The sequence below is a fragment of the Coregonus lavaretus genome (genome assembly GCF_964263955.1).
Source record: "Coregonus lavaretus genome assembly, chromosome: 10".
Lineage (NCBI taxonomy): Eukaryota > Metazoa > Chordata > Actinopteri > Salmoniformes > Salmonidae > Coregonus > Coregonus lavaretus.
In genome coordinates this window covers 25,966,259-25,978,248 of record NC_139997.1, presented here as the reverse complement: position 1 = coordinate 25,978,248, position 11,990 = coordinate 25,966,259, and the positions used below count along the sequence as shown (strand labels likewise).

The following is an 11,990-nucleotide window of genomic DNA, read 5'->3' as shown; positions in this document are numbered from 1 at the left end:
GTTATGTTGTCATGGAAATTATGTGTATTGGCTTAACCCCAAAGAGCATGCCAAAAGGACCTATTGTCCCAACAGCAGATTAAATTAATCTTCACTGTAAGCCTTAAATAAGAGATTTTAGGTAGCTACTTACATCACACAATTCACAGATTTTTTTTTTGTTGCAAAGTGGAAACCAACAGTTTACGATCTTCAGTTGAGTGGTCTACTCTCTTGTGGACAGACTACATAAACAAATGCATCTGATCAAATTACGTGAGATTTTAGTTCTGGTTTACCCGAGATTAAGTGATACACTACATGACCAAAAGTATGTATTTATTATGGATCCCCATTAGCTGCTGCCAAGGCATCAGCTACTCTTCCTGGGGTCTGGCAAAATTAAGGCAGTTCTACAATTTTTAAAACATTACAATACATTCCATAACAGATTTCACAACACACTAAGTGGACACCTACTTGTTGAACATTTCATTCCAAAATCATGGCCACTAATATGGAGTTGGTCCCCCCTTTGCTGCTATAACAGCCTCCACTCTTCTGGGAAGGCGTTCCGCTAGATGTTGGGACTTGCTTCCATTCATCCACAAGAGCATTAGTGAGGTCGGGCACGGATGTTGGGCGATTAGGTCTGGCTTGCAATCGGCGTTCCAATTCATCCCAAAGGTGTTTGATGGGGTTGAGTTCAGGCCAATCAAGTTCTTCCACACCATCCTCAACAAACCATTTCTGTATGGACCTCACTTTGTGCACGGGGTCATTGTCATGCTGAAACAGAAAAGGGCCTTCCCCAAACTTGCCACAAAGTTGGAAACACAGAATCGTCTAGAATGTCATTGTAGGTCCTCCTGTAGCTCAGTTGGTAGTGCATGACGCTTGCAACGCCAGGGTTGTGGGTTCGATTCCCACGGGTGGCCAGTATGAAAAATGTATGCACTCACTAACTGTAAGTCGCTCTGGATAAGAGCGTCTGCTAAATTACTAAAAATGTAAAAAAAATGGTATGCTGTAGCGTTGAGTACCCTTTACTAGAATTATGGGGCCTATCCCAAACCATAAAAAACTGCCCCAGACCATTATTCCTCCTCCACCAAACTTTGCAGTTGGCACTATGCATTGGGGCAGGTAGCATTCTTCTGGCATCTGCCAAACCCAGATTCGTCCGTCGGACTACCATCACTCCAGAGAACGCGTTTCCACTGCTCCAAATGCAGCGAGCTTGGCATTGCGTATGGTGATCTTAGGCTTGTGTGCAGCCATGGAAACCCATTTCATGAAGCTCCCGACAAACAGTTATTGTTGGGAGGCCGGCAGGTAGCTTAGTGGTTAAAGAGCGTTGTGCCAGTAACCGAAAGGTCACTGGTTCTAATCCCGAGCCGACTAGGTGAAAAATCTGTCGATGTGCCCTTGAGCAAGGCACTTAACCCTAATTGCTCCTGTAAGTCGCTCTGGATAAGAGCGTCTGCTAAATGACTAAAATGTAAATTGTGCCGACGTTGCTTCCAGAGGCAGTTTGGAACTTGGTAGTGAGTGTTGCAACCCAAGACAGATGATTTTTATGCCACTTCGCGGCTAGGCAATTGTTGCTGCTAGACGTTTCCACTTCACAATAACAGCACTTACAGTTGACCGGGGCAGGGGCAGAGATTAGCAGGGCAGAGATTTGACAAACTGACTTGTTGGAAAGGTCGAAGCCTATAACAGTGTCACGTTGAAAGTCACTGAGCTCTTCAATAAGGCCATGCTACTGCTAATGTTTGTCTATGGAGATTGCATGGCGATGTGCTCGATTTTATACACCTGTCAGCAACGGGTGTGGCTGAAACAACCAAATCCACTAATTTGAAGGGATGTCCACATACTTGTGTGTGTATATATATATATATAGTGTACCTGACTTCACAGTCCATGAACAGAAGGAATCACATGCTTTTTATCTGGTAGGGAACAGTTGTAGGGGTCTCGTTAAAAACAAACTTCACAATCAAACTGAAAGCCATGAGTTTGGTTAAAACAGATCTTAGGGAAAAGGGAAGACTTGACATTGCAACAGATGAGACAGCAGTTGTTTTCTCAGGAAAATCCTTCAGGCCATGACTGACTGCTTCCAACTACAAACAGCATAACATTTGAAATCAACAAGTCTGCCAGATATTTTAATTAAAATAGTTATCTTAAAATGAATCATACAAACATTTGGCAAATGTTTTTAAAATTGCAGTGACAAAGTTGGTTTTCTATCCTCCAGTTCCAACTTTTCAAACAGCTTCACACAAAGTAACTGCCAATCAAACTTTATTACACCAGGCACAAGAGCCTTAAGACTTAAGAATTAGCTGAACCCATAACCAAACTTAATGTAAAAAAAATAATAATAATTGCGACCAACTAAACAATTCCTTACAGAAGAATGTGTCTAATGACAACAGCGCTGTGATGAATGCTTATGAACAGATTTAACAGTCAAACATTGTCTAAGGCAAACATGGAAGTCTACACACTTCAGCATTATAATGGCACATACGATAGAAGCTAAATAAAAAAGCTAAAACATTCCTTGCATGATACAGTATAAACCAATAGAATATATAATCATAGTAGGGAGCCAGATGGATAACTGGTTAATCACACTTTACTTTGGTCCAATTTATTTCTCTCCACATGCACATTTGACAGAAGCCTTTATTATAGAATGGAGCAGTTGACCATATAATGGGAAACAATTTGTGTTTGGAGTTTAGGTATTGGACATAAGGGAGGGTTAGGGGTTCAGGGTAGGTAGCTGGGGGTGTTTAAGAGAAGGCAGCAGGCGTGTGGCCCCTGCGTATTCTGCCGGGCAGCAGAGGGAAGTCCTCGGGCAGGAGAGCATGCTCTCTGCAGGTGGGACAGGTGCTCTGCTCCTTCAGCCACGACTTAATACACTAGAGAGAGAAGGGGAGAGGAAATTAGACTGACCATCAAACCAATCCCGAGTGAAAGAACAGGAATTCCCAGTTCCTGTGTCCTACTAGCCCTAAATAACCACAGGGCCATAGACGAAAGCGCTGGGCAAACTCAGTTGCAGACTACTTATGGGTGTGATGGAAGTGGCCTTACCTCTGTGTGGAAGCTATGTCTGCACTCCAGCACACACAAGTCCTCCTGGGACATGTCATCATGGCAGATGATACAGGGATCCTCCATGTTCAACTGTACAAGATGCACATACACCAATCAAAAGTATTGTAGTACACAACAGCAAACCCTACCATTAATACACTATATTTAGGCTTCGACTTGAGTTTGACCTCTTCTGCATCTGTACATTCATGTTATTGTCTGACCAGGAGCGTCGAGCCCTGCTGTGATTACTGTGTGTGACTGAGTCAGTGTGTGAAGTGCGAGCTGAACTCACCGCCTTCGACTTGGAGTGTCCTTGGGCACCCACGCTCTTCCAGACGTGGGGTCCGGTGGAGTGGACGGAGCCTGGTGAGTCGGAGCGCGAAGGGGTCCCAGCAGTGTCACCTCTACCTGCACTGCTCAGCTGCTCCTGGACACACACACACACACACACACCACAGGTGTTACAGTTCATATGGAAGCCAACAGTTGTGGGCATATTCTAACCTAGGAGTAAATGTGAATGAGGACATCATCCATTTTCAATTGACGCTACCATTCAAGATACTTGGATTGAGATCCCTTGTAGTTCCCACGGGGGGCCAGTATGAAAAAAAAAAATAAAAAAAATAATGTAAGTCGCTCTGGATAAGAGCGTCTGCTAAATGACTAAAATGTAAATGTATAATAATAATAATAATAATAATAATAATAAGCCATTTAGCAGACGCTTTTATCCAAAGCGACTTACAGTCATGCGTGCATACATTTTTGTGTATGGGTGGTCCCGGGGATCGAACCCACTACCTTGGCGTTACAAGCGCCGTGCTCTACCAGCTGAGCTACAGAGGACCACGTACATCTTGATAAAGATCATCCCTGATAGAGGGGACACAGATCTAGAGCAAGTATGAAGACATTTGCCAACAGGTGTAGTATGGTCCTAGTCCTTGGTGCAGGTTACTTTGGGGATCTTACCCTGGTGGAGTCCTGGTGGTCCAGGATAAGCTGGGCCACTCTGTTGATGACCTCCTGGTAGGACAGGGAGTTCAGGCAGCCTCTGTTGGCCGTGCGCATCTCCCCAATGAACTTGGACAGCACAGGCCTGAAATGTCAAACCAGTATTGAATACTAGAGCGCTCATACACCCATCATACCCATTTGTGTGTGCGCGTGTCTGTTACCTGCTATAGTGAGGGAACATGACGTTGAGCCGGTCTACGATTCTATCGTACACATTGGTGGGCTGTGGGGCCTGTGGCCTGGAAGCCTGGTTCTGCTGAGGTGGCCTCGTGATAGGATGGTTAGTGGTAGCACTAGTTGGAGCTCCAGCCATACTGGAGGGCAGTGCAACATTCTGAGCCATGGCTGGGGCCGGAGGGGCTCTAGGCAACCCCGGGTGACCATAGAGGGGGACTCTTATGTGCACTGGGTGGCAAGGGAGCTGCTGGTGAACCTGGGGTGGGAACAGCATCTGAGATAGAGTGGGAGCCGGTTAATAAGACAACTTGACAGAGAATACGACGGAAATGTTCCGAAACACCTTGACAAACTGACATATAATATAGAAAGTTAAACATTTTACATTTACATTTTGGTCATTTAGCAGACGCTCTTATCCAGAGCGACTTACAGTTAGTGAATACATATTTTTTTTTATACTGGCCCCCCGTGGGAATCGAACCCACAACCCTGGTGTTGCTCTGGCCCCAGGGACCCTCTGATGGGGAAGTGGAGCCCCAGAACATGTTAAGGTTTGTGCTGTTCCTAGCTAGCTCTCTAAGTCTTTTTCAAGCAACATTGAATAGATTGTGGCCTGCCCCAAATAAAAGCAACATCTCTCCCCTTCCTTGACAGAGCTGCTCTGCCTCCTCTAGCTAGCTACCTGCTCTGGCCCCAGGGACCCTCTGATGGGGAAGTGGAGCCCCAGAACATGTTCTGCCTGCTGTGTGAAGCCTGCACTGTATCTCAAGCCTGGCGCCACTAGGGGAAAGCTCAGGCCCGGGGGAGGGCCAATGGAGGGGACGGGGTAGGGGAGGCAGAGGGGTACCAGGGATGGGTCTTCCTCTGGGACAGAGCAGATCTGGGAGAAGCAGGGGGGGGGTCACACCACACACAGGCCTCACTCATTTGACAAACAACTTCAAGGTATAGGCTGAGAATAGCCAATGCCGTTTCAAAGCAAGTCGCTAGGTCACAATAGCCCTCTTACAATTGTATTAAATAAACCCATGACATAGGATGCTGAGCTAACTAACATGCCATTTTCGTCAGAATGGACAACAAAATAAAGACATCAGCAAATGTAAACCTTTGCTAAACTTAAAGTAGGCCCGGTTATGCTGCATCTTACCGGTACAGGTGGGGGCCGGGGGGCGCTGGGGACTGCAACTGGGGGCAGAGTGCACAGCCTGGTCCCCCTCTTCACCTGTTCTATCTGATCCTGGTACTGTGCCTGTGGAGGAGGACAACAAAGCTGTCACACACACACACCCGGACCAGCCTTCACAAAAGCCTGTGCACCTTATGTCCAATTTCTGGTCCAAGGTCTTTTGTAATAGTCACATTGGAAATGGCATCCCAATAGTTGAATCAGTGTTTGTTAGTATTGTTCTTTTGTACCTCAGTTGAGTGGATTTTCTCCTCTGCTTCTTGAACACATGCTATCCAAGCATCTGTGGCTGACTGGAGAATTTGGGAAGGGAATCTGAGGAGGATGAATGAGATAAGATATTGAAACTGCTAAACTGGTTCTGGTGACAGCATGCAATTGAATCTATGGGGCCTCAGTCTGCCCTGTGGTTAGTGTTACCAACACCTACCTGGGAGCCACTTCCTTGAGTTTGGCCAGGATGGCCCTGGCATCAGACAGAGACCTGTAGAGGCAGCGCAGTCCGCGGCTACGCCGGTTCTCCAATTTAGACAGCTAGGGAACAGGAAGTCAGTCAGTTGGGAAAGAATGTTAGCGCACCAATGGTATGAGAAACACTCACTACCCACGCTAACAGACACCTCTGCCTAAGAATTCTGAGGAACATGCAAGTATCTCAACATACACATTCAACCCACATACCTCTGCTCCCCGAGACCTCCTAGTTGCCTTGGCACACAGGTCTCTGCACCGCTTGATCTCATCCTCCAGGCTCATCTTCTCAGCAGCTGACTGGTTACTGTGGGAAAGAATCACTGCACATTTAGCACACCAGCAGCACAATGCTCAGAAGAGTTAATGCCACTCATTAGGATGCATGTGAAACCACTGCAGGTGTTGTGATGCTGCTGTGTGTTTAAAAACATAACATGCCTCAGCACCAGGAAATTATTCAGCTGTGTCTCATACTCCTTGTTCTTCTCGTGGATGTTCTTAGAAATGCTGTGGAAGATAAAAACAAAATGAACCAAAAAAATTGAATCAAAGTTTATTCGTCACTCACACCTACACTACCAGTCAAAAGTTTGGACACCCTTACCCATTCAAGGGGTTTTCTTTATTTTTACATTGTAGAATAATAGATAAGACACCAAAACTATGAAATAACACATAAGGAATCATGTAGTAACCCAAAAAGTGGTAAAAAAAAAGTATATTTTATAGTTGAAATTCTTCTAAGTAGTCACCCTTTGCCTTGATGACAGCTTTGCATACGCTTGGCATTCTCTCAACCAGCTTCATGAGGTAGTCACCTGGAATGCATTTCAATTAACAGGTGTACCTTCTTAAAGTTAATTTGTGGAATTTCTTTCCTTCTTAATGCATTTGAGCCAATCAGTTGTGTTGTGACAAAGTAGGGGGGTATACAGAAGATGGTATTTTACCAAATAGGGCTAAGTCCATATTTTGGCAAGAACAGCTCAAATAAGCAAAGAGAAACGAAAGTCCATCATTACTTTAAGACATGAAGGTCAGTCAATACGCAACATTTCAAGAACTTTGAAAAAGTTTCAAGTGCAGTCGCAAAAACCATAAAGCGCTATGATGAAACTGGCTCTCATGAGGACCGCCACAGGACTGGAAGACCCAGAGTTAACTCTGCTGCAGAGAATAAGTTCATTAGAGTTACCAGCCTCAGAAATTGCAGCCCAAATAAATGCTTCACAGAGTTCAAGTAACAGACACATCTCAACATCAACTGTTCAGAGGAGACTGTATGAATCAGGCGTTCATGGTCAGATTGCTGCAAAGAAACCGCTACTAAAGGTCACCAATAAGAAGAGGAGACCTGCTTCGGCCAGGAAACATGAGCAATGGACATTAGACCGGTGGAAATGTCCAAATTTGAGATTTTTGGTTCAAACTGCCGTGTCTTTGTGAGACGCGGTGTGGTGAACGGATTATCTCTGCATGTGTAGTCCCCACCGCAAAGCATGGAGGAGGTGGTATTATGGTGTGGGGGTGCTTTGCTGGTGACACTATGATTTATTTAGAATTCAAGGCACACTTAACCAGCATGGCTACCACAGCATTCTGCAGCGATACGCCATCCCATCTAGTTTGGTCTTATCATTTGTTTTTCAACAGGACAATGACCCAACACACCTCCAGACTGTGTAAGGGCTATTTGACCACGAAGGAGAGTGATGGAGTGCTGCATCAGATGACCTGGCCTCCACAATCCCCCCACCTCAACCCAATTGAGATGGTTTGGGATGAGTCGGACGGCAGAGTGAAGGAAAAGCAGCCAAAAAGTGCTCAAAATGTGGGAACTCCTTCAAGACTGTTGGAAAAGCATTCCAGGTAAAGCTGGTTGAGAGAATGCCAAGAGTGTGCAAAGCTGTCATCAAGGCAAAGAGCGGCTATTTGAAGAATCTCAAATATAAAATATATTTTGATTTGTTTAACACTTTTTTGGTTACTACATGATTCCATGATGTGTTATTTCATAATTTTGATGTCTTCACTATTATTCTACAATGTAAAAAATAGTAAAAATAAAGAAAAACCCATCAATGAGTAGGTGTGTCCAAACTTTTGACGGGTAGTGTATATTTCTTGCTTACACGCAATCACCGATATTGCACTTTTATGAAGGTCCCTAAACCACCTGAGCTCCAGAAATCAGCATATCGCCTCCTTTTCGGCTCTGTTGCGGGAACAGTTCGACCATCGGTAAAAACAAAGGTTGTACCTTTCTCTCTACCATCATCTGATTCTAGATATATCACCACCATCATCCTAGGACCTTCCGTCGGAGAGCTATTGACGAGCGAACTCCGAATATTGAAAGTAAAAACGAATTTACTACGGTCGCTCGTCTAGCTAAATCAATCAATGTCAGATTTTGGTTTTCACCGAATCTCCATTTGGATATTTAATAACAATTAGGCTGGGGAAATATTAGCTAAATTAATGATCATCTTTATTTTAGTTTGCTCCCTTTATTTTAGTGCATTTGGGAAGTATTCAGACCCCTTGACTTTTTCCACATTTTGTTACGTTACAGCCTTATTCTAAAAATGGATTAAATCGTTTTTTCCCTCATCAATCTACACACAATACCCAATGACAAAGCAAAAACAAGTTCTGAATTTTTTGTTTAACACTTTTTTGGTTACTACATGATTCCATGATGTGTTATTTCATAATTTTGATGTCTTCACTATTATTCTACAATGTAACAAATAGTACAAATAAAGAAAAACCCTTGAATGTGTAGGTGTCCCAAAACTTTTGACTGGTACTATATATAGACGCAACCAAATGTGCATCTATCAATGACTCGAATGTCGATCATGTTAAAAGGTCCCTTTGATGTTCACCCATGGTGCCCATTTGGATATTTACAGGGCAGGGCTAGACAGCCTCGGCCATACCTCTCCTGTGACTCCGCCAGCTCCTTTATCTCAGTCTTTAAGGCCTTCAGTATTTCCTGATTCTCTTTCTTCTCCTGTTGGTCCTTCTTCACCTCCTCCTCCAGCTTCTGCTGGAACAAGCCCAGCTCTTTATGGGTGACCTGGAACACAAAACACTTTCAGTCACTGGGCAAAACATCATGGAGGTCTTCCGCCCACACTAAAACAGCACATTGTTTCAACTCCCTTCTTCCAGACAGAAGTAGGGTGAAGTGTTGCCCATAGACACTGATCTTGGGTCAGTTTTACATTACCCCACTAATGGTTAAGGTTAGGATTGGGGAAGCTGATACTAGATCTCTACCTAGGGAAACTTCACCCCGAGCCTTCCAGACACCAGTTTTGGAGAAACCCTTCCCTACCTGTATTGAATGGTTGATTTCCTCTTGCTCTCCTTCTAGGGCAGATATCTCCTTTTGGCGTCTTTGCTTCACAGCGCCGTAATCCTGCACCATTTGCTGGATCTGCTGTTCAAACTCTGCATTACTCTTCTCTTTCTTGTTCATGTCTCCCTGGAGCGTGGAAAACGGCATAATATCAAAAGCTCAATTTGATAGAGTACAATAATGTATTAGGTGCAAAGATAAAGGCTTATTAGGTATTCAAAACTCACATTATTCCCTTCAAAAGGCTCATAAGGCTCTGTGTTAACAGCCACTTCACTCAAGGTGTCACAAGTTAATACCTATACAAGAAGAAAAAAACACTAGACATTACACTTGGCCTTGTGATCGGTGATCTTAGAAACCTTCAAAATGAAGTGAGGACAATTCCCCACCTGTACTTCCACTGCAGTCTTTCCAGGTGCCTTGGCACCGCGAACGGGAGCATAAACAGCCTCCAACAATCCCTGTTCATCCACGTCTCTAATATCAAGGTCAAAATCCTCAAGGTTATCCGGATCATGGTTATTATATGACTTGTCCTCCGCTCTCAGAGTTTCAATGGCACCTGCTATTCCGTTGGCAGGTGGGGCAGCTTGAGAGCCAAAGGCAGGGAAAATATACGGGCTGGGGAGAGTGGGGATCCCTTGAAGATAGCCACAGACTTCAACCAGGTTAGGCTGCACATGAATGTTGGCAAAAGGCTCTTCATCATAATCCCTAGGTCCAGAGTCATGAGAGTTTGGGAGGAACTCCATAGCAGAAGGGTTTAGAGAGAGTCCATTGGGGATATCCCCTATGAAGTCCAGATCGTCCATTCTGTGAGTGTTGGCATCCTGCAGTGACACAGCGTGCTTCATGAGGCCCAGGAGGTTGTCAGTCCTGACGAAGCGCAGCGACTCGAGAAGGAAGGGCTCAAGGCCGCCTGCCTCCTGGATCTTCTGCTGGGCGTCAGAGGGGAAGTTGTTCAGCTCACCCACCAGCAAGGGGTCCTGGGCCCCTAGGGGACCGTACTCCTCCAGGATCTGGGCAAAGTAGCTGGGAGGAAAGACAGACTTACAGGTTATAGGAGCCAGAGTCCATACACATATGGATCAGCATGATATCTGAATACACAATGAAAACACAACCAATCCTTCAGGTCATTGCTTGGACTTGTGCATCCTCATGAGTCATTGATACAGGTTATAACACACACATTTATAGCAGACCAAGACCCTGTTGTCCAATACCCAAAGGAGAAATACCAGAGGCACTTACTCGTACAAACTCTCCTTAGTCGGGTCGGGGTTGTTGTCCAATATTCTATTGTAGTGGCTACTGCGGCTGCCATTGTTGTACTGTCCCTCAAACTCTGCCACCTGATTTCGAAGATGATCGGGAATGCTGAATGGGTCACTGGAGTCAAAGAACATTCTGCCGAGAAAAATGATGAGCTGGTGAGAACAAGCTGGGGGTTGTCAATGGGCAGACTTAATGAAGACAGTGTTCTACAGAATAGACAACTTACAAAGAGTCGTCTAAAAAATCCTCTTCGTCCTCCTCTCTTGAGGTACCACCTCTCATTCCCGACAGCACAATAACCGACTAAGAAACAGAAAATAAAATACAATTAGATTGATGTCCAGAAAACACACAATTGCCTACATTTCTCTAGGTTTAAGGCTGGAGTTACACAAAGCAATTTTCATGCAATTTTAGTTAAAGGTTGCAAGTGACATCTCAAAACAACTTTGCTGTTACATGAAGCAACTCAAACACAATTAAAATTGCATCCAACATCCAATCAAATTGAAGCTTCTATTTTGAGAATTCTAAACTCACCCCATGTGATCTGCTGCATTACATCATGGTTTCACAAATGAGTTGTTTATCCAACTGTTTGGTTATTCTAACAGCAAGGATATAGAAGAAATGCAGCCTGTACAACAGCTAACCAAGTTAGCAACGAACTAAGCTAGCTAGCACAGTTCATGGTGGACAATTTCAGTTGAAACTGGTTAGGGAGAGGTTTGGGTTCACTTCAAAATTACACTTATTGACTGCTAAACCATGTACAATAATTTGTATACATCTCCTGTTGTGCCAGTCTCTGTTCTGTCAACCCTGATCACGGGTTGTGCTGCACAGCACTGACAGCTGTGTTGACATGACAACTGGGTCAGAATTCCGAACCTTCGAATGGATCATGTGACAAAAGTGTTTGTTTTAATTAGCTGTTGCTTGCAACTAGTTGCAAAAATGTGAAGTTACAACTAGATGCAACCAAGTTGCAGGGGGGTGTTTCACGAAGCAATAAAGAAGCAATTCCGTTGCAAGCAACTAAAATTGCATGCAAGTTGCATCGTGTAACAGCAGCCTAAGTCATAACGCTCACCCCCTTTGGCTCCTTCTGCTTCTTTTTGCGGTTTCTGTTCCTAGTCTTAATAGGGGAATTCTGAAATGAAATGAGGGTTTCGATTATTAGTATATTATGCCTTAGTTCAAACGCAACACTAAAAGACAAAGTTGGCTTAAAAAAAGTGTGGCATCCAATAATCAATACTTACAATTTCATTTTCAATCGCCGTCTTTTTAATCACTAAACAATCCCCATCTGAAAGATGTGGAAACAGTTAAGTTAATATGGCTGGAAACAGGAACCAAAACACAACAGCA

The 11,990-nt window shown here is 44.3% G+C and overlaps 1 protein-coding gene across 2 annotated transcripts in view; it reads right to left on the bottom strand.

Moving 5' to 3' along the window:
* Window positions 1-2,140: 2,140 nt before the first annotated feature.
* Window positions 2,141-11,990, bottom strand: part of LOC311136401 (E3 ubiquitin-protein ligase TTC3-like) — a 35,139-nt gene continuing 25,289 nt past the window's right edge. For both annotated transcript variants that reach the window (XM_084170507.1, XM_084170508.1), the window contains exons 29-46: window positions 11,882-11,928; window positions 11,710-11,769; window positions 10,843-10,919; window positions 10,593-10,748; window positions 9,728-10,370; window positions 9,563-9,634; window positions 9,312-9,461; window positions 8,911-9,050; window positions 6,404-6,472; window positions 6,173-6,269; window positions 5,922-6,025; window positions 5,722-5,806; window positions 5,453-5,554; window positions 4,284-4,573; window positions 4,078-4,204; window positions 3,395-3,529; window positions 3,097-3,189; window positions 2,141-2,921 (exon numbers count right to left, since the gene is read on the bottom strand). In XM_084170507.1, the coding sequence (XP_084026633.1) occupies window positions 2,793-2,921; window positions 3,097-3,189; window positions 3,395-3,529; window positions 4,078-4,204; window positions 4,284-4,573; window positions 5,453-5,554; window positions 5,722-5,806; window positions 5,922-6,025; window positions 6,173-6,269; window positions 6,404-6,472; window positions 8,911-9,050; window positions 9,312-9,461; window positions 9,563-9,634; window positions 9,728-10,370; window positions 10,593-10,748; window positions 10,843-10,919; window positions 11,710-11,769; window positions 11,882-11,928 (2,576 nt within the window). In that variant the 3' untranslated portion in view covers window positions 2,141-2,792. The remainder of the gene's footprint in view (window positions 2,922-3,096; window positions 3,190-3,394; window positions 3,530-4,077; window positions 4,205-4,283; window positions 4,574-5,452; window positions 5,555-5,721; window positions 5,807-5,921; window positions 6,026-6,172; window positions 6,270-6,403; window positions 6,473-8,910; window positions 9,051-9,311; window positions 9,462-9,562; window positions 9,635-9,727; window positions 10,371-10,592; window positions 10,749-10,842; window positions 10,920-11,709; window positions 11,770-11,881; window positions 11,929-11,990) is intronic.